Source organism: Manis javanica, chromosome 5 (genome assembly GCF_040802235.1).
Source record: "Manis javanica isolate MJ-LG chromosome 5, MJ_LKY, whole genome shotgun sequence".
In the NCBI taxonomy this organism is placed as follows: Eukaryota; Metazoa; Chordata; class Mammalia; order Pholidota; family Manidae; genus Manis; species Manis javanica.
The window spans coordinates 158,607,879-158,629,466 of record NC_133160.1 but is presented as its reverse complement, the minus strand read 5'-3'; the positions used below and the strand labels follow the sequence as shown (position 1 = coordinate 158,629,466).

The window sequence follows — 21,588 nt, the reverse complement described above, 5'->3', positions numbered from 1 at the left end:
ATTACCAAACATTGTAGAATCATGTTTCTTTTTCTTCTGTCCATGAAGAAAAGGATAGAGAACTGTAGACACAATTCACATAGCACTCCTATATGTAACATTTTTAACACTATAGGCAGCAAAAAGAGGCTACCAGCCAAGAAAAAAGATGGTCAGATACTTCGTATACTGTACTCTCAGCGTTTGAACCTAACCAGGGGTCTTTCAGCTAACTCAGAATATTTTTCAAATCTATGAAGTCTTACTTTTGTTGTATTGTTCTCCATTGAGAAACTTCAGGTGATCAGTCATGTTTTCATTTCTTCAGAAAGTGAACTGAGACATGGTTATGTGATTTTTCAGGCTCAGAAGTAGGGGGAAACTTCTGACTTGCTTCTCACACTATTTCCACATTTTGCATTCTCTTATTTTGAAAAGGACTGTAAGGATACATTTTTTTCAAAAGGCCACCTTTAACATTTTGGGAATATGACATTTATTTATAAAAGCTAAATGTAGGTGCATTTGATTAATATTTAATAGCAAGTGATATCATGGAAATTTACTATTTACTTTGGTCTAATCTTTTCTATCTTCTTATATTAAAATACATTCTATATGTTTTGGGTAGTTTGCTAAATAAGGATTCCAGGCGTATTTCACATTCGGCAGTTAATTCATACTAAAAAGCTAATATTGAAGCAAAGCTGTTTATTGTCCATGGTTCTAGATGCATTTACTACTCACTGTACATTATTATACTTCAGCCACTGCTGTGAATATCCATTTTTCACTTAATTATCTATAGTAACTTTAGTCCATTCTTAATCTAATATAACTCGTATCTCTGCTTGCTGACATTCAGGTGCATCTTCTATTTTTTTTCTCTTTTTTTATTTAGCTAAAGAACAGTATTTCATTCCAGGTAGGTTTTGCTCGGTAGTAGGACTAACTGCAGGCACCCTTTCCTCTCCTTATAAAATAGAGCTTCTAAAACTTTGAAATGCATGCTTTTGAAAGTACAATAGGTACTCTGTAGCTAGATTTACTTCTGTAGAGATTACTTGTAGTTGTTTCCTGAAAACCTCACCTTTGCATGCAGCTTCTGACATTAAACATATATATTATTAAACTCCCACCTTTTTTTCTCTCTCTCTCACTTGGGCACATTATCTAAAATTTCTCACAGTAGCTCGAGCGTTTGAACCTATGGCTTTCTACTTGAATCAATTTCTCTCCTTACGTTGTATACCTGACCCCTCTCAACCTGTTTTTAAAACACAGCTTATTGAGCTGGTGTTAAAGACAGAGACCTTTCTGTTGTCAAAGAACTAGTTCTACATGCAATCAGTCACAAACACATGGAATTGTATTTTCAAATGTGAGATTTCATATATATATGTATGTATGTATATATATATGTACACACAGACACACACACATGTATATATATGTAAAGGAAAACGTCCCTTAAAAAATTGTTCCTTACTTCGCTTACTCTTGCTTCACTTTTTATACAAAAACAGCAGCTTCCTGCTGATTTCCAGCAGCTCGCTGTACTTTGTAACTTTATGTTCTTCCATAGTTCGAATCAAAGTAGAACTCCACAAAAACAATATTGACCTTAACCTGAAAACCTCCAAAATTCATGGGCAGTGGGTGCCCTGCATAATTTAGGCAGATGAATATGTCTTAGAAAAATAAATGAAATGTTTTACCACTACTGTCTTAACACTATCAAGGCTGATGATTCTAGAACTAGTTCTTTGAAATATGTTTCTTTAATTATTTTCTCCTTGCCTGCCTATTGTGTAAAATGCCTCTTGACTTGTTTGTTTTAAACCGTTATATAAAAATACATGTTAGTAATTGATTGGCGGCCTTTACCATCTCCTGGGCATATTCCAGACTATAATATATTTTAACAGCTATAAATAAAACAGTGTTAGTATGCAAGATCCTACATTATTTCTTAAGGAGAGCTCTTTATTTGGTCTCCAATTTAAGGAAATATGTGTTGCTTGCCAAATTGAAATATAATTTGAATAATTTTATGCATTTAACAGATATTTTAACTACCTATTTTGAGATAAGTGAGCAATACTTTATATATTAACTGGCTGCATAAGAAGGAATGTGTTGGAAATAACAGTTGTTTGTCCTTCCTTGGCAATCTTTAAAACGCATTATCCTATTTATTAAGTAGAACTTCATCTGATAGCTGTTATCCAGAAAAGGCATATTCTAATCACCAGAACACCAACAGGATAAAATATTAATATTACTTAACTCTCAAAATTACAGTAGTTTTATAATCGTTCCCAAATTATTTGATCTATTACATTTAAACATACTTTATTAATAATTTATAAATTAATATTTCCTATTCACCAAATAAAGAACCAAAGTCAGGTTATTTTCATAAATTCTGACATGCTTTTGCTCCCTTATTGACAGCAGCCAAAAAAAGGTTTAGGAAAATAACATCTTATATCAGATCTCATGGCTTAATTGTCAATTTCAGATAATTCAATTTGCTTTATTTAAAAGAATAATAATAGTAGAAGTCAGGACTCAGAAGAATTTTTTGGGTCACCCACCTGTCTCTTTTTCTTTCCAGATTTTAAGGTGAGCCTACCTAAAGATCCACCATAAAATAAGCATTATTGTCACTGCAGTGAATGCAGATTATTTTAAATGTAAGATACCTAAAGTACTTACCATTTAGACTTTGTTCCCAGTATTTCCTCATTTCACTTTTCAGACAAAAGCTTGAACTACCATGCAACAGATCCTCCGTAAATCTCATGCCATTAATTGCTAGATCTAATGAAACTATTATAGTCAGGTTTCCAGATTTCTCATGAAATTCTAATTCCGTTTCCACTAATGTGACATTATTCATAAGTTGAAAAGATCATCGAAAAGCATTTAAGACACAACCCAAGGATTAATCCAAATGTTCTAATGCTAGCCCTTAAGGATCTCCATGACTAGCTTTTCACTTAATTTACCCGATTACTTGCCCACCACCATTCTATATGACGTTCTAGATATTACACCAATAACTCAAAAGAAAATCTGTCTTGCAGAGAGTCCACCTTTTAAGAAATCAACAAGAGCTTAATATATGCTATGCATCTCATATGCCATATGCTTTCCCTATAAGACCACCGTGCTTCAAAAAATTATTTTAAAACTTTACAAAGCATGACAGTTGCTATCATACCATGTCATTCCCCTGTAACTGCCACAATAAGCAAAGAAGGAAGAGATTTTAGTTAGTTTTATATAAATGCATATTCATCTTAATTGGGATTACTATGTCTTTCTTTACTTCTTGGTCATCGTTATTTTTGCAGGAATTCACCATTTTGGCTGTAAGTAAAAGTGTCTGATCTGAAACATAATGTCCTACCTTTTGATCCTGATGTACCTTCTTCTTGTCTGGGTCTTTTGCACCTGTTTTTTTCAAGAAGAAACCACAGATCTTTTGAGCTTTTCTGTTGTCCTTGTAGCTCACCTTCAACTTCTTCCCGGATGTTGTTCCCGAAAGCTGTTGTTTCCATCCTGCAGTTCTGAGGAACGGTGGAGGCACCTTTCAGTATAGCCCCTTCTTTGTGTTTCCAGGAAATCTTCGGTAGTAATACTCTTACTATGGTCATAAACAGTCTGCGGGAAGAATGCATGTCATGTAAACAGTATTACATTTCCAGAACGTCTGTAGCTTTTCTCCTGCTTCCCTTCATCTTTCCTCTTGGTCTTACCCTTGGCCTAGTGGATGGTGTAGTGATTATGTAGCGAGATTTTCTGTTGTGCTTGATCTAACCATGTGGTTGCCAGGTATGAGTAAAACATGGTTCCGTCAAGCACCATGGAACGTCACGCAGCTTTCTACAGCATGACGAGCTGCTGAGGCTTAAATCAGGATTTACTTGTCTCTCTTTATAAAACCAAAATGAAAAAAAGAGGGCTTTTTAGACATTTCTGAAGATTATGTGAGAGGGAGAGAATAATCAAAGACCACAGAAAATTGAAAAACCTGAGTACATCTATTGAAAAACCTGAGTACATCTATTTGCCTTGAAAGCCCTAATCTAAAATGATATATAGGAATATGTTTATTACTGGATACATTTTAAATTCTTGACTCAGAGAAAAAATAAACTTTTTAACAATTAATAGCCATTGTATGATTAGCTGTCAAATAGGCTAGAATGGCTCATAACCGGATCAGCAGAAAGTACAGCTGTGAAAAGCTAATCTCTATTAATGTTTTCCTGTCCTGTGAATCTGGTTGCTCTTTTTTCCAGCAAATTCCAAGCCCTTGTTTTAACCCTCTCCTGACATCCATTGACCAAAATTCCCCAAGTTTTCTCCCTGCTGCATAATCTATAGTTATCTTACTTTTTTCTTCCTACAAATAAACAAATATTCTAACCTGTATACTCAGTATCTCCTTTTTTGGCTTGAATCCTCAATAGGTACAGAAGATTATCGATCAAAATTAAGTGGGGACTGCTTTGCAGATCTGGCTTGCCCTGAAAAGTGCCGCTGTGAAGGGACCACAGTAGATTGCTCCAATCAAAAACTCACCAAAATCCCAGACCACATTCCCCAGTACACTGCGGAACTGTAAGTTCATCCCCCAACACAATCCAGGTTGGGAAGGAGGGAATGAACGCATCGAAGCATTGCAATTTTTGCCTTCTAGCCTCAATAATCACATTGATGTTAATTAGCACACATTGGCACAACTCCTCTTTGTACGAGAATATATTGAAGGCTATCTTTATCTTTCTGGCCTGAGATACAACTACAGAAATTAAACTACCTCTCAAAAATTCAGTTAGCACTTAATAATGCTGATAATAATAGCATTATTTTGATGTGTATTTTTAAATTGATATTTTTGATATATATAAAATTTCTGCACACACCCTTTGCTAAGCATTTAATTGATTTTTAATGTATTTAGTTTTTACAGCAATGAAATAGTTTGAGAGTCACCATTTTGAATCTGTTAATTATGAATTCAATCGCTGTTCTTTTGTATCTGTTTTACTATTTCACTGAATCACAGGTGGAAAGACCCAGTGATTATCAAATATTAAAACACAAAGGATAGTTTTTCTGAACAATAGCAGGAAAAGCTGAAAAGGCACTGTGATCAGATCTATATTTATAACCCTTACATAGGGACTAGCACATACTAAATGCTAAAATATGTTTCTTGAATCATTTATAGAGTCGATGTCCATGTATGGTTTGCCTTTAATGACTTCATTTATAAAAATAAGATATTTAATGTTAGTGCTCTGAGAATCCATGAGAAACCTAGTGAAATCTCATTGTTTTCTGAGCATCTTAGCAGTGTTTATGGATGGCTTCCTCTGGTATTTATCATTAACAGCTTTGCAAAGTTAGTTGTCCTTTTGTGAATATATAATCCTTTTGTCTTTAGATTATAGCCCTTTGATGTCAGGGATTGTGTTTTATAGTTTGTCTTCTACTGTGCCAACTTATGCCTGTTACTTAATGAATTATAAGTAATTTGAATAATTAAAAATAATGTAATGCTTTCAAAGAGATGACAGAAACTAACTACCCTGTGATTATAGTGATTCTTTGCTTTTTTGTAAGTTCCTGTTAGTTCATGAATCTATTTCTTAGCTCCAGAACACTTAGAAATGAATGGAGACCATGCAGTAAAAGCCCGGAACTCTATTTTCATGGTCTGCAGGGAGTTATGTTTCTTTCTAATAATACACAAACAATAATTGAATGATTATGCCATATATAGGTTCTGTTATCAATGAAGAGTCATATTAGAAACTAGCATCTAATTTATCATTCAACAAAAATTGTGTGTGGTTTAAGAAGTTAAGTATTTTTTCAGCTATATATTTAAAAATTGATAGTGATAAGAAAATATTGGCAAATAGTATATCTGATAAGGGACTTATATTCAGAATATATAAAGAGCTCTTACAACTCAACAATAAAATATCCTTACCCAATTAAAAAGTGGTCAAATTATCTATGTGGACATTTCACCAAAGAAGATATAAAAACGGCCAATAAGCACATGAAAATGCTCATTATCATCAAGTATTAGGGAAGTACAAGTCAAAACCACAATGTGATAACACTCCTCACCCACTAGAATAGCCATAAAAACCGAAAAAAGGAAAAAAAGCAGGTGAGATTGGACCCCTCCAGCATTGCTAGTGGAAATATAAAATGATGCAGCTCCTTTGGAAAACAATTTGGCTTTTCCTCAGAGTTAAATACAGATTTACCATGTGACCCAGCAGTTTCACACCCATGTGTGTATACAAAACATTGTATATCCACACAAAACTTTTACACCAGTGTTCATAACAGCATAATTCATAATAATCAAAATGTAGAAGCAACTCAAATATCCTGATATCCAAGCAACTGATAAATGGAAAAGTATCTGTATGTCCATACAGTGGAATATTATTCAATCATAAAAAGAAATGTCAATGATATATGCTAAACATGGATGAACCTTTGAACATTATGCAAAGTGAAACAAGCCAGACACAAAAGACTATATAAATGGCATAATTCCATTTATCTGAAATGTCCAGAATAGGAAAATCCTAAAGACAGAAAGTCAATTTTTTGTTGTCAAGGACTGATAGCAGTAGGAAGTAAACTGAGAGTGACGGCTGATGGGCATGAGATTTCTCTTCTGGGTGATAAATGTGTTCTGGAATTAAGTAGCAAAGATAGCTGCACAATTTTGTGAGTACACTAAGAACCACTAAATTGTGTCCTTTAACAGAGTGGACTTTATGGCATGTAAAGTATATGTCTAAAGCAGTTAGTAAAAAAATTTATGGAGCAAGTGATTAGGAAAGAATGATTTAAAATGCTTTTTAGAGGAGGAGCACATTGAAATAGAAAGTTTGAGAAGTGTTCTAGCGATTACAGAATGAGAGCTGGTTCTGATTTTTGATTATTGGTTGTCTTTACCATGTGCTTCTTAATATATTTTATTCAATCACTAAAATGTGAATGAACAGAAGAAATTCCCACAAATCTTCTGACATGTATCTTATATTTTACATTAGGATAATCATTAAATAATGTTACAATTCTGTATGAGAAATCAAATTTAATCCCTTCCTGACGGTTGGCGATGAATATTTTCTGTTTCTTTTTTTAATTAGGCGTCTCAATAATAATGAGTTCACAGTATTGGAAGCTACCGGAATCTTCAAGAAACTTCCTCAGTTACGTAAAATGTAAGCTGTGCATTAGCCATCTTTTACAATTTCTGTACTGTTTTGTTGTGTTTCCCATCCCTTTGCATTTTTATTTAGATTTCTTTGGAAATTGGGCAGCTATCAAAGATCCAGAGAAATTTCCATACAGTGACTACCTGTGGCATCTATTTAGGGTAATCTCTGAGAGGAACCTGACTAATCGCCTGTTTTCTATGTATGCAAGCAATACCAATCATTTCTGCAGCAGACCCTAACATCGTACTTTCACTCAGACAGCTGGTCTGTTAATTGGCCACAGCAGGAATGCAGCAGTCTAAGCACTTTAGAGATGCGTCCAGTAATTTTTTGTAACTTCCTTTACTATTCCCCAAACTATGCTGTTATTTCTCTTTTAGCACATTCATGTCAACTATTTGACTCTTTGCTTCATTAAACTTTCATTAGAAGATAGTCAAAATTAATGATTGGTAAACTGGCTTGATAGCTCATCTGTGTCACTACACGTCCACAACTCATATTTTAAAATAAGTTTCTAAGCTCAGCAGTTTCAACAGCACTCAGACTGTTCTCTACCCCCCTGAGGAGGAGGGAGGGACAGAACAAAGGCCAAGAGTGTAAAGCCAATGAGCCGCTCCCATGTAAGAAGAAACATCAGGAGGAGAAAAGGAGTATTCTTCTGTGATATCTGTGTTTTTATGTATGCATTGGCCCATGGTCACATACACTTAAGTGCAGAGCAGACTGAAACTACTTCTTATGTACTTGACCTCCATATGCCTGCATTTCTAATTGCTTATTTGTCCTCCTTTTTCACTGACACTAACTCTTTCTTTTTAACTATGGCATGCCTTCAATTCAACACATATTTATTGAATAACTACCATATGCAATGCTCTGAAAGAAATAAAATGATACATGAAACTAATCCTTGTTCTAGGGCCATTTCTGATCATGGAATGAACAATGACAAAGAGAAAGATAGAACCTATGGAAAAGTGTTACCTCAACTGTATGTTCTTGCCCTCTGGACAGCATTGTAGTGACTTGTATCGTACAAAATACTGACAGTTAAGATGGTTGTTTTGACACTATTACATGAGAAGTTTAACCAGCAACCCACCAATATCCAAATAACATTTCTGATGCCATCTCACCACTAACACATTTTAATCCATCCTTCTTCTATCTACCCAAGTGCTTTATTTTAGTCACTAATTCATTCAATAGTTTTTATCAGGGGCATTTCTTTTTAAAAGTTCCTTGTTAAGTTTTGTGGTGGACAAAAAGGTTTTTGGATCTCAATACCTGACCTCAAAAATATTATGCTCCTGGGGACTCTTGTGTATCATTCTGACATTGATCAGGCTGGTATGTTTCACTGTAGGAAAGTCTTCCTTGGTATTATTATCATTTGGGCTTGACTAACTAAGGAAGTGATATCATTTTAGAGCCTGGGGTGTTCTGGGCAGTGAAGAGCTTGGAGATTGTGGAGGTCAATCAAACATGCCTCAGTGTCCTCACCATCAGAAACAGATGGTTGAAAATCTTTGTTTCAATAATTTTTATTTAGAAACTTCAGCAACAATAAGATCACAGACATTGAAGAGGGTGCATTTGAAGGAGCATCTGGAGTAAATGAAATACTTCTCACGAGTAATCGTTTGGAAAATGTTCAGCATAAGATGTTCAAGGGATTGGAAAGCCTTAAAACCTTGTAAGTATTCTTGTTTGCATTGTGATTTTTTTTACTGCAGAATTGAAATTCATTGGTCATTATACCCTTGGCTTCAGTGTGGTGCTTATAGGAGGTCAAAAGAGTCTCTCCTAGCTGCTGATTCCCCAATCGGAAAGATGGTCCTTTCTCCACTGCTTGTACGGACTGGCTCCCCTGTTCTGCCTGGAAATGACCATTCTCTTCCCTTTCCTCAAAGCCCTTCATCTAATAATCCCTTCTGGCCTGAGCTCTGTAGCATCAGAGTCTACTTTACCCCGTGTGGTAGAGTAACTCTCACATCTTAGCTGAAAACCGCTTTTGTCTGGCCTAGAAGGTCTTAGAGAAGGATAGACACTGACTGATGGCCGTCCTTTTACCATCTATTTTAAAGGAGACATGTGAAAAGGTGTGTCTTTATGTGTACTTGCTCAGGGGTAGGGAGATGAGGAAAAAGATATTCTGTGTTTCCAGAAGGTTGTGGGCCAAAGAGGATGGGGATTGGATTGAATAGTAAGGACATTTTGTGTTACTTGCATTTTCTATGGTGAATATACGTAGTTTTTATTATCTCTAAAATACAGAATCATGTTTGACAAAAATGGTGACCTAAAAATTGGAAGAGCCTCAAACCAAAACTCTAAAGCTTTTGGGAAACATGAAGGAAACTGTTTTTAATCAAGAGCAGCCCTTGGTGACTGCATTTGGGAGAAGTCCAGGCTCCACTGTCTCTACTAAACCCTCAGCCAGCCCAAACGGCCCCTCAGGGTTACACCCAGGGGGACTGATAGCGGAGGAAGCCCACTGCCTACTTTTTATCAGATACAGAGGGAGTAGGGCATTTCTTCAGCCAGTGAAGAAATGTTAATAACATCCCACATTTCAATCCTACTGAAAATTCTCTGCCCATGAAAGTAGACACAGGCCTCTTAAGCTTCGTGGGGATGGCCTGGGACCTACCTATCAGCAGGACCAGCCTGCAGTTTGCTGTCCCCTTTCATGGACTGATGTGGAGCCCCTTCAAAATCTTATGCAAATATTCCTTCAGCTTTTTTATGGAGGAGGAATATAGAAGGACAGCAAGGGAAATACACCACAGACTCCAAGCTGTCTCAAGTAATCAGCAAAACATGAAGCCTGCAGTCAACAGCAGCTTCCCTTCTTAGAATTGTAGTCGAAGGGACTACTTGTTATGGGAACCTTCTAGAAGGGGCAGTGTGTATGTTTGGGGGCTGGGTCCTGTTTTTCCCCTCTATCAGTCTTCCTTGGGCTGCCATAACAAGATACTACAGACTGGATGACTTAAACAATAGAAATTCATTTCCTCACACTTCTGAAGGCTAGAGGTCCAAGATCAAGATGCTGAGAGGGTTTCTGCTGAGATCTTTCTTGGCTTGTACAGCTGCGTTCTTGCTGTGTCCTTACATAGCCTTCCCTCTATGTGCAGGCTGAGAGAGACCTCTGTTGTCCTTTCCTCTTCTTATAAGGACACCAGTCCTGTCAGATTAGGGTCCCACCCTTAGTATCTCATTTAAACTTAAAATTACCACCTAAAGGCCCTATCTCCAAACAGTCACACTGGGACTTAGGGCTTCAACTCACGGATTTGAGGGGCACACAGTCCGTTCATACACCACCCCAAGGAGCTTATCAGAATATTTCTTCCAACTAGTTCCATTCATAGGGCTCTCCCTGAGACAAGTTCTCTAAATTTAACTTTCTCCTTCATTAGATTTCTGATATTTTTATTCCACTTACGTTTTGGCACCTGAGATAGACATCCACAGGCTCACTATTTAATCCCATTCTGCAACAATAAGCATAACATTTGGAGCCAGGCTGGAGTATTGAAAGGTCTAAATTAGATTTATCTGGACACATCTATTCCTCTAAGTGGTATCTTTCAGCTCGGAGCCATAAAGATTTTGACAAGATACCCCCACAGGCCCTGGACTCCTTAACCCTTTAGGAACGGTAAACCTTTACTAGTGCATGTATACATTTCAGTGAGTCTTTGAGTATCTGACACTGCAGGCAAAATGTGGTACATATGGGTACTTATGGATTTTTCTAGACACAAACAGCAAAGCTTCCTTCTCTCAGGGATCCACGTCTCCACCAAGATTAAGACCAAGTGCTCTTTATTATTTATGGCAAAGGATAGTGCTGATAGAAATGTTTTATTCTGCATTTGTTTCCTAACACAAAAATGATGCCTTGATAAGGAGAGCATCATCCTTTCTTCTTATCTGTGACTTAGCAGAATGCAAAAGCTGATATTTCTTTACTACTTTTATAGAGCAATCTAGAATTTGGAAGAACCACTGTGTTAATTTTTTTTTTCCTGCTCTCACAAAACACATAGTGTCACTTCCTTTACACTCTGCTGGTCTGAACACTAACTTGCAAACTCCTGCCCAGATTCCAGGGAAGAGAACGCAGACTCCCACTTCTCAGTGGAGGACTGCCAGTTACTTTATGAAAGAACATGTGGGATGATGTGTATATTTGGTACATCTTCAGAAAACACAAATTAACCTGTGAAATAAATGAAGCAGATCGCTTTACTAAAGGGGAAATTACTCCAAGGACTAGCAAGCATTCAAAATTACTCAAACTAGTACTGTGTTCTTCCTTTATTTGTTCCTTTCTTTTTCACATATTCTAATAAGGTGGTCAACCCATGTCTAGAAAAATTAAGGAAAATGAATGAACTTTTCATTAATTCTGATTAAAATCTATGGCAATTAGGCATTTTTGCATGAGATTATAAGAAGCTTTTCATTCCTTTTCTAAGATCCACAAATAAACAGTTCAGCAAAGCATTGAGAACTGAGCCAAAACTTGAGCAGTGATAAGGAAATTACAACAGTGTTAATCCTATTGATGGCAGTGATTGAAACATACATGGTCAGAAATTTTTCCAGGGAAGCCTGCTTAAACCTCATTGTGAACAGCCAGAATCTGTTAACCACTTCCTCTTTTTTAAGATCAAACTGTTAATGAAATAACTTTTATACATAAATAATCTGTGCAAGCTTGGGGATGCTCAGTCAAGTGTGGGTCCCTAGCCCTTGTTGACATTGACGTTTGGAAGTCCCTGAGATGCTCTCAGTTCTTCATCTGTTGTAACTATTGGTTTCTTTTCTGCCTCCTTTCCATTCAGCTTCTACTGTAGCTACCGAGAACACACAAATCACAGGGCTTCAGGGGCACTGAAAGCTGTAGGTGAGTTAGGACATCATGTAAGGATGTAAATATACTTACATCGAAGGAAAACATTCTACCCTAGTCAGATGGGGTTGTAAGTCCGTATCAGACTCATTATGCTTTTTGTGTTTGCAATCATTGCCAACTCTAAGCATTTTATTCTTACACATTCTCAGTATATGTCCGTAGCAATTCCTAATGGCAGGCAAACGTGTTCAGCAAACAGTGATGAATGCTACACATTTGCAAAAAGGCATTATTTTGGTCCTCAGATAGACAAAATGGATTGGCTGATACTTTATTTCCATGGCAATGTTCTTTTTTTCCCTCAGGATGTTGAGAAGCAATCGCATAACCTGTGTTGGGAATGATAGTTTCATAGGACTGAGTTCTGTACGTTTGCTTTCTTTATATGATAATCAAATTACCACAATTGCACCAGGAGCCTTTGATACTCTCCATTCCTTATCTACTCTGTAAGTATGAAAAATAGTCTGCATTTATGTACCACTGAGCCAGTGTATTATATTTACCACTTTGATCACTAGCATTTTAATACATTATTAGGCATTTCACAAAACACATGATCAAGGATTAGGTATCGAAAAGAAGAGGACAGATTTGTTCATGTTAAACTTACTTTAATTTTTCTAAAAACATTACCTACTATGTCTATATTAAAATTTAACAAAACTTACAGTATTTTTAGTCAATTCTTTTTATAACTATGGAATGTGATGTGGCTCAACTTATAAATTTTAATCTTATTTTTAACTTCACAGCGCTGAAAATAAAACTAATATTATAGTTTTTCCCCAGTGATCTCACACTGAGTCTTTTCAGTATGAGTATCATAAAAACAAAGTTGATAGGGTCATTGCCAACGAACTATGCTCAAAAGAATCATTCACAGTGACAGGAGAAGCATTAGGATGGCCGGGCCAACAGTAAAAGCTGTTCACTGGAGGACATTTACTATGATATTAGGCAAATATTGAAGAAATAAGTTGAGCCTGTCCAAGAAGACATTTTATGTAGACAGTTCAAGAATAAAGAATATTTGTAGGTCTATAGACAGAACTCAGAAAGTGTCAAAAGAAAAAAAAAACTCCAATGTATTTCCATGCTCTTGTATGTTAGTATATAAAAAAGCAGTGTTTGAAATGATAAATCTTATCACTGATATGATTTCCTGGTAGTGGTGGCATCTAAGTATTCAAAAGTAATTCAAAAAGTAGTTAGAAAGAAAAAAAAATACATATTCAACATAGAAATAATTTGAGGGAAACATCCATCCATCAAAAAAGTACTTAATCCTCTCTCTACATAAAATGTGACATTTTTACATGGAGTGACTAATTTGTGCATATTAAAGATGGCATGTTTATAAATAATAGGATTGTCATTGGTTTTTGCTGAAGGAGTGAGATGCCAAAAGTATGGAGATACCTAGAGGTAAATTCATTTTTATAACTGGTATTTAATCAACTCACTGTCAGTTTAGATGGGAAACCTATTCTCTGGAGCAAATATGAGATGGAAATCTTGAAATGACAAATTAATGAAATAGCTGTTGTCAGGTTAAACTCAATAATATAAGGTAATCAGCCTTCATATTTATATTAAATTACTGCATTATCAGTGCAGGGAAATTTGACAGCAAGTGAGATCTCTGACAAGTTTGAATTCTTTCTAAATGAGATTATCTATCAGGAGCCATTGCAGAAACCCTAAATTGCTGTCTTCACTTTATTTTTCACATGAAATTATTGGAAGAAATCTTATATGACAGTGTTGTTATTTTTTAAGTTCCAAACATTTCAGCCCAAAAAATGCATCCCGTAAGTTGTGTGTGATAGCTATGAGTTGTGGGGGGTAGGGAATACAAAGGATAAGAAGGAATCGTTCTGACAGAAAAAGGATGGGAAAATGGCAGCCTGTGGCTTCAAGAAGTAAGCAAGTGAAACCCTAAATTCTACCATGTATTGTTTGCATGTGGTGCTAAGAAACCTCTTGGCCAATCCTTTCAACTGTAACTGCTACCTGGCTTGGTTGGGAGAATGGCTCAGGAAGAAAAGAATTGTAACAGGAAACCCTCGATGTCAGAAACCATATTTCCTCAAAGAAATCCCCATCCAGGATGTTGCCATTCAAGACTTCACTTGTGATGATGGTGAGAAAGCACGTGACTGGTGTGGTGCTAGGGGGCGTGACTCCACAGTATGTTATAGTTCAGGCAACAAATAGTTACTGTGCACTTTTCTGCTTTGCACCCTATATGTTGTGTGTGATTTTTTGTTGTTTTGTTTTGTTTTAGCAACAGGGCACTTACATTCTCAGACTGTTATTTTTCACGAGTCTACTTGATTTGTGTTTCTGAATGTTTTGGAAAATTTTCCAGTTTCTAGCTTGTGATGGATACTATTTATAGAGCTTCATTTTAACTTTTCTTTCTTATTCTGAGCATGTCTTTTAGCAACTGCGATTTTCCAATGAGAAAAGCAACTGGCTTATAAAATAGAAATTCTAGTAAACCTAAAAAAATAATAGTTTCACTTGTTAATGCTCTCTATATATTACTTTATTTGATTCTACAGCCCTGTAAAATCAGTAGAGCAGGTTCTATTATTATTGCCAGTGAATGGAGAGCTCTTTTAAACCCTACATTTTAAAATGAGGAGCCCATACACTTTTTGCTGAACATTTTAAATTAATCTGTCCCTTTATGTCTCTTCATGTCTTCGTCCTTACAATTTCTCCATAATTCAGTTTACATTTATATATTCTAATTAAAAGTATAATTTGTGTAAATACCTAGAAAAAAATACTACTATAATTGTATTAATAATACAAAATGTGAGTTATTTTCTGAACTTCTGCCCTAGGCAGTCTGAAAACAGGGTTATATAGAACATATGGTGTCACTTTGTAAATACTTAATGCCCTATACAAAAGTGATCATATGATTCAAGACTCTTGTGTTTGTTAAACTAATGGCATAAAATCCCTTCTAGCATCTTGAAAGCCACAAATCAGGGTTTTCCTGTATTTCTTTTGACAATTTAGGAAATGATGACAACAGCTGTTCTCCACTCTCTCGCTGTCCTACGGAATGTACCTGCCTGGATACAGTAGTCCGATGTAGCAACAAGGGCTTGAAGGTCTTACCCAAAGGCATTCCAAGAGATGTCACTGAATTGTGAGTAGAGCTTGTCTTTCCCCTTTTCTTAACAATTACACAGCAAGGGAAATGGAAACCAAACAAAAATCTTTATAGAGTCCTGTTGGCAAATTACATTGTATAGGCCATTACTTAGTATCATGTACAACTCCAAACAAGTAATGTAAAAGCTAGTTCAGATGCCCTTGGGCAATGATGTTTGTGTGTGTTTCTCCTTTTTTTCACTATAGTATTTCTCAGTTCTTTTCTTATGCTATGGTGCACCAGGAAGTTGCAAGAGACTATGGTAACGTAGAAGATCACTCCCACAGTTATTTGTCCCTAAAGCCCTTTTTCGTGGAGTATCTTGAAAGACTAATGTTCCATCAAATGCAACTTGACAAATGCTGTTTATTTAGTTTATCTATAGTGTCTGGGATAGTCCATATGGTTAATCATTCTTTACCACTATGTTCCCTGGGAGAATATCTCACAACACGGGATACATAAATATCGGGGATGTGGAAGAAGCTGGCATAATCTTTATCTTTAAAAAAAGATACTGCCCTTTGGATTCAAATTAGAATCCTTTAGATTGTAAAGGATATGGGACCAATTATCCCTGATTTTTCAAAACTGGTATTTGACCACAAATTACATGGCCAATATACACATATCTAGATTCTAAGCACCATGCACGCTTTTTTAGCTGCCTTATGCTGTATAAATGCAATGGAAAAAATCAGAAAATAAGCTCCTTGAATAGTGGTTTATGCCTGTTCCTTTCCATTCATTTATCTGTTTATTAATATACCACATGCAAGTACTTGGTATGAATGCAGCTGAGTCATTGTGCCTTCATTTATTTTTTGTCTATATGAAACTGTATATCAAACATGATTTAAGTCCAAATGTAATTGGTACAGACATATGCATGTAATCCATGCACAGGTGCACAAACATTCCAAATGAGCAGCTTTGATATAAACTTTTGGCAACATGGCACATAGGTAACAAAATTTAAGAAGATGTCACTTCAGTTATCAATGAACTTATTTTCAAATCATGTGCAATTCTATGAATCCTATTTTGGTCCTGAATGGAACACTTAGCAAAAAAAGGTATAGTCTAGCTCATGTACACAAAAGGTCCCTCTTCAATCTGAACTGCTGTAAAGTGGTCAGTCACTCTTGTTATGAATCACAGTGTTAATTGACTATAAGCACTTGCTCTTTGTGTGTATAATTAAACATTTAATTCTTATTTTAATACATATTTATTTCAGAAGATTATCCTCCAACTAGTGTTGGGAAGCTAGGTGCTAGTAGAGTATTCTGTATACAAAGCACTGATGCTAGGGACACCCCAGCCAAGAACATAGCACTCAAAATAACATTAAGATCATTTTTGATGCCAAGTCCTCTTTCTACCATTGTAACTGGCCCATGCCTTCATCTTTGACCTGATGCCCATCAAATAATTCTTTAATTTCTTTATTAAACTACATCTAAGTATCTGCTTAATTCATGTCCTATGTATGCCATCTGTTTGTTTCCTCTGTCAGATAAGTCAAATCTTCAATCTGTTTCTCTACAGGGTATTAATATTAAGAAGTTACATTTTTCTTAAGGAAATATAGTACAGAGATCAGGAAAATATTAACTCATGTCTTGTGAATTCTAGTTTTTCCTCCCCAAAGGCTTCTTTTTAGAACTATACCAAAGTCAGCAAGCTCCTTCTCTACAGAAACACATATGCGTGTATTAGAAATTTTTCATGTGCATATTATATTAAATTATTAAAGAATTTGGCAAAAATAAGTATGTATTGGTGGACAATTTTGAACAAATGGTACCCATTAATTTTAATCAGTTCCATATAATTTCCCTCTTAGATTGTTTTACATGCAGACCTCCATAGCGCACTTTCCGAATCTTGTTAGCTTTCTGTTAGGACGTTTTCTAGTATGGAGGGAAAGTGCTGAAGTATATGGGATTATGCTTCCCTCTAGTGGTACCAAGAAATATTTCACTAGCGGAAAAAGGCATCAGAGAGGAAATGCGATGTCAGAAAATTGGAGCAGGGATAAGTAAGGGAGTCATAACGTATGCTCGACTCTTAATCAAATATTTATTATATATTTTGATACTTTGTGCCTTTTATATAACTACTTTCATTTTGGAATATTTGAAATAGATGGTTATCTTAGGCATTTCTCAGCTTTTCTATAGCCAGCAAAAAATACTTAAAACCTCAGCTTTGGATCTCAAGATTGGCCACAGTGTGGGTGTAAAAGGGGCCATGTGCCCAATGTGCCAGAACTGTTTGTGGGTAAATCTGTAGACAGAATGTCCAAGTTGATAAAAGACATCTTTGCATCACCGTCTATATTCTGGGAAAGAAGAACCCTGGAAGGAGATGGAATCTACTTTTCTTTTTGGGACATCATGATGCCACATTAAGCACCCATTTATTCTTGGTTTTTTTTTTGCCAGTTAATCCAAGGCATATCAATTTTCCGATTATTCTGCTGACTCTAAACAGAAAGGGGAAATTTCTTTTATATGTATTAATTACTTCATGTTTGTGCATATATATATATAGTATTTGTACATCTGATAAATGTTGTGATTTTCTATGAAACCTAAAATTATTATCACCAAACAGATGTGCAATGGTAGAAATTTTTAAGGTGTTTTTAAGTGAAACCTAATTATGTCCAAATTCCCACCTATCTCCTTTAAACTGTCCATTATTGTTTACTAAGTGCACTGAAGCATATTTAAGGCAGGAGGAGTGGCATTCATGCCCTCAGTGGCATGAATCTGTCAGTAGTGAATGCATCTCATGATACTGTCTCCACATAAACGCAAGCAAGCTGGAGGTTGGCTAATTATATAGTTGAGGGAATGAACCTTCTTGCTGGCATGCAAATGGTTGGATACATGCCTTGCCCCATTTAGATAAACCACAAAGAACTGGACTCATCCGTCCCTCCTTGGTTTTAAATTTTAGCCTAAGTGATCCCCAAAAGAATTCTACTAGATTGGACAACTTTGCTCTTGTTTCTTTACTTCTGTTAAACAGCAGTTCCAGCCAAGAACATGGTCAAGTGCTTCCTTGCCTCAGTTCAGAGTGAAATAGTGTCAATTATTTTATGCTATACCCCTTTTGCTGGATTATTTCCACTGTTAAAAAATGTATTGTTTCCTTGTGTTCAGGTATCTGGATGGCAACCAATTTATGCTGGTTCCTAAGGAACTCTATAACTACAAACATTTAACACTTATGTAAGTAAAATATTGTATTTTTCTGCCTTTGACTTCTTATTCTGCTTCATGAAAATGTGGATAGCAAGGGGCAGCTCAGATTATATAAATCAGTCGCAGTTAGATGCTTCCCTCCTTGCTCTGTGCGGTTCTGCATCATGAGCGACATGTTCATTGACTATCAGTCAGGCGGTGCTGTGTCTTAGAAAAAAGGTCCTTCTCTATTCAAAGTACAGATAGTACAGATACGATAAAGTCTAAGTATCAGAGAACCAGAGAAGTGCAGCAAATTGGATACTTCTACCAATAATGAATATCGGCTATTTTATGTCAAGCCAAGGAAAGAAAGATAGAAAACAATGTCTTCATTCTTGGTTTTTAAGTAAAAGATGGTAGGAAAGAACTTTCCTGAAATTATATTTTACTTCTAGATTATTAGTTTTATTTTTTTTAATACATTACAAATTATGTAATGGGATTTGAGTATTAAAACGTGTTTTATAAAATCCATATTTCATAAAATTGGCAAAGATGTTGATATTCTGAGTCTAGATTTCAAAAATTAACTTTTCTTTCAGTTTGGCTTGATGGCCTCCTAAAATAATATGCACATTAATGTAAATAATTTTTTAATATCTTTAAGTTGTAAGTACAAGATTATAGTTAAATATACAAACATTTTGATCATTATGTGCACAGTGTTTGAAAGAATATATAATTTTACTGTATATAATGTCACAATAGATATTATCTTGTTGATAATTGATAAATCTCACAAAACAAAACAAAATCAGCAACTACAATAGATCTATAGGCAAATACTTTAGATTTTGTTTAGGTCTATTTGGTTTTAGAATAAATATGGAGGCTAAAACAGCAATTTTCTAGTGTTCCTAGAATAAAGAGGATTATTCCTAATTAGTGAATTCTAGAAACATAGAAAGCAGAAAACGTTACATTTCTCAATGTAAACTTTACCCTAGGCAAGTTGACATTAGTAAAATCTTGTGAATTGTTTTCAGTTTTCCTTACAAAATGGGAAAATCAAACTCTTTGTAGGAAGTGTATAGAACTGTTTGAATGACAAGTGATTAAATTAATAAAATGAAAATAACCCCTAAGATGTCTTGTTCTACCTCTAGTTATTTATTTAATAGCAGCAAGAGCTGATTACATACATTTTGTTCTGTTAAATAAACTATTAAACTGGTGCAATTTCCGAAGGGTCATTTCAGCAGAATTGCGTCATTTGTGGGACAGCATGTGATTACTTAAAACCAGTCTGGAAATGAAAAATGAGTATTTTTAGATTCAGAAATGGTTTTGCCAATAACTCACTATACTACTCTAAGCAATGAACCTATATTCTATATCTTTTGCTAATATAGATACATTTATTTATTTAATTTTTAATTTAGGTATTGTGCTTCAGAGATGAATTATAAAGCTCCTGTAACACTTGTATAGTTTTCACAATTTTATGGGTCCATTTTACTGGTATTTTGGTATTTTTGGTAAAGGAGTAGATAATCTTCAGCTTTTCTGAGTACTGCATTAATTTTTTTCCAGAAAAAAATCTGGTGAATAAATATACACACATACAAATAATCAAATTACAACCCATAATTTTATTTCATTTATTCATGAATCTTTCTTTTATTCATATGTTTACATTTTGTTTTAGAAAAACTGAGTGCATGTATACATACACAACTCACATATATATGACATTGTACACATATATATAAGTGTATGTATGTACAAATTCACTAATTTGCATCACAATGCAAAATATATATATTATGTTATCTGTCATATATATTGTAATATATATACAATACATATTATATATCACATATGTATTAATATAAAATAAGGTCAAGTTTGCTAAATTACAGCTCATAGTACAAAGTACACTTATAAATAGCCATTTAGCATTGGTAAAAAAGCCACATTTCTAGCATTTACTTATCATTCATTAAGCAGACATTTACTGAGCCCCTACTAGATAGTACGAACTTTACCAAGGGCAGTTTTTCATTGCAGCATTGTTTTTGTTGATGACATTGTAGATATAATTGAATGTAGGTTTCTTCCAGTTATCCAACTTGAGTATGTGTATGAGAAAGCATATGTATCTATAGAGATAAAGTATGTGTAACTGATGGAACCTCCAAGAACATAGGTTTATTTCTCACCCATAAAATGTGTCTGTTGTGAGTGGCTTCTGCATTGTCTTTCCTCTGGGACCAGGGACCAGGCAGTAGGCATGGGCTCTCTGGAACATCACAAATCTTTCAGAGGGAATAGAAGGATAAGGAAAAAGTGAGCTAACTCTGAAGTTTCTGTTCGAAAGTGAAACCAGCACTGGTGTCCACTTCCTGGACAAAGCAAAGCAAGGCATAATGTCACTTCCAATTTCCAAAACTGGGGTATGAATAATTATGAATAACACTACCGTCCACCTCAGAGGGTTTTCCAGTGTTCTGTTATTTTCAGATAAAAGCCAAGTGCTAACAATGCTACTAGACTGTGAACATAAATCTTCTCGAAGAATCACTAAAATTTCCATTTCTTCCTTTTTTCTCTTTTAGAGACTTAAGTAACAACCGAATAAGCACCCTTTCTAATCAGAGCTTCAGCAACATGACGCAGCTTCTCACCTTGTGAGTGTGACAGTGCGCTACTGAGTATTTATTAATTCAATAGACAAAATGAATTTTCTGGGCACTGGACATTCCTGGTAAACAAGACAGATAGAGTCTCTGCCCTCAAGAATGAAGTGCTGTTGGGAGAAACAGACTAATAAAATTTCAACACACAAACAAGTACAGATATTATAAAAAGTGTTGGGTGCAATAAAAGGAACAAGGAATAATTTACGATTCTGGTGGGCTTGGAAGAGATGGGTGAGACAGACTCCTGAGGAAAGTCATCCTGGGGGGGGGCATAGTTGAGGCATCGCATCGGCAGGCATAGGAAGCATTCTGGACCATA

At 35.4% G+C, this 21,588-nt stretch overlaps 1 protein-coding gene across 3 annotated transcripts in view; it reads left to right on the top strand.

Annotated features, from left to right (window-relative positions):
• SLIT2 (slit guidance ligand 2) overlaps positions 1 to 21,588 on the top strand; it is a 361,018-nt gene that overhangs the window by 281,264 nt on the left and 58,166 nt on the right. For 2 of the 3 annotated variants that reach the window (XM_073237782.1, XM_073237780.1), the window contains 9 exons: positions 881 to 904; positions 4,464 to 4,614; positions 7,185 to 7,259; positions 8,812 to 8,955; positions 12,495 to 12,638; positions 14,169 to 14,335; positions 15,229 to 15,361; positions 18,544 to 18,612; positions 21,186 to 21,257. In XM_073237782.1, the coding sequence (XP_073093883.1) occupies positions 881 to 904; positions 4,464 to 4,614; positions 7,185 to 7,259; positions 8,812 to 8,955; positions 12,495 to 12,638; positions 14,169 to 14,335; positions 15,229 to 15,361; positions 18,544 to 18,612; positions 21,186 to 21,257 (979 nt within the window). The remainder of the gene's footprint in view (positions 1 to 880; positions 905 to 4,463; positions 4,615 to 7,184; positions 7,260 to 8,811; positions 8,956 to 12,494; positions 12,639 to 14,168; positions 14,336 to 15,228; positions 15,362 to 18,543; positions 18,613 to 21,185; positions 21,258 to 21,588) is intronic. The other variant, XM_073237781.1, reaches the window with a different exon arrangement.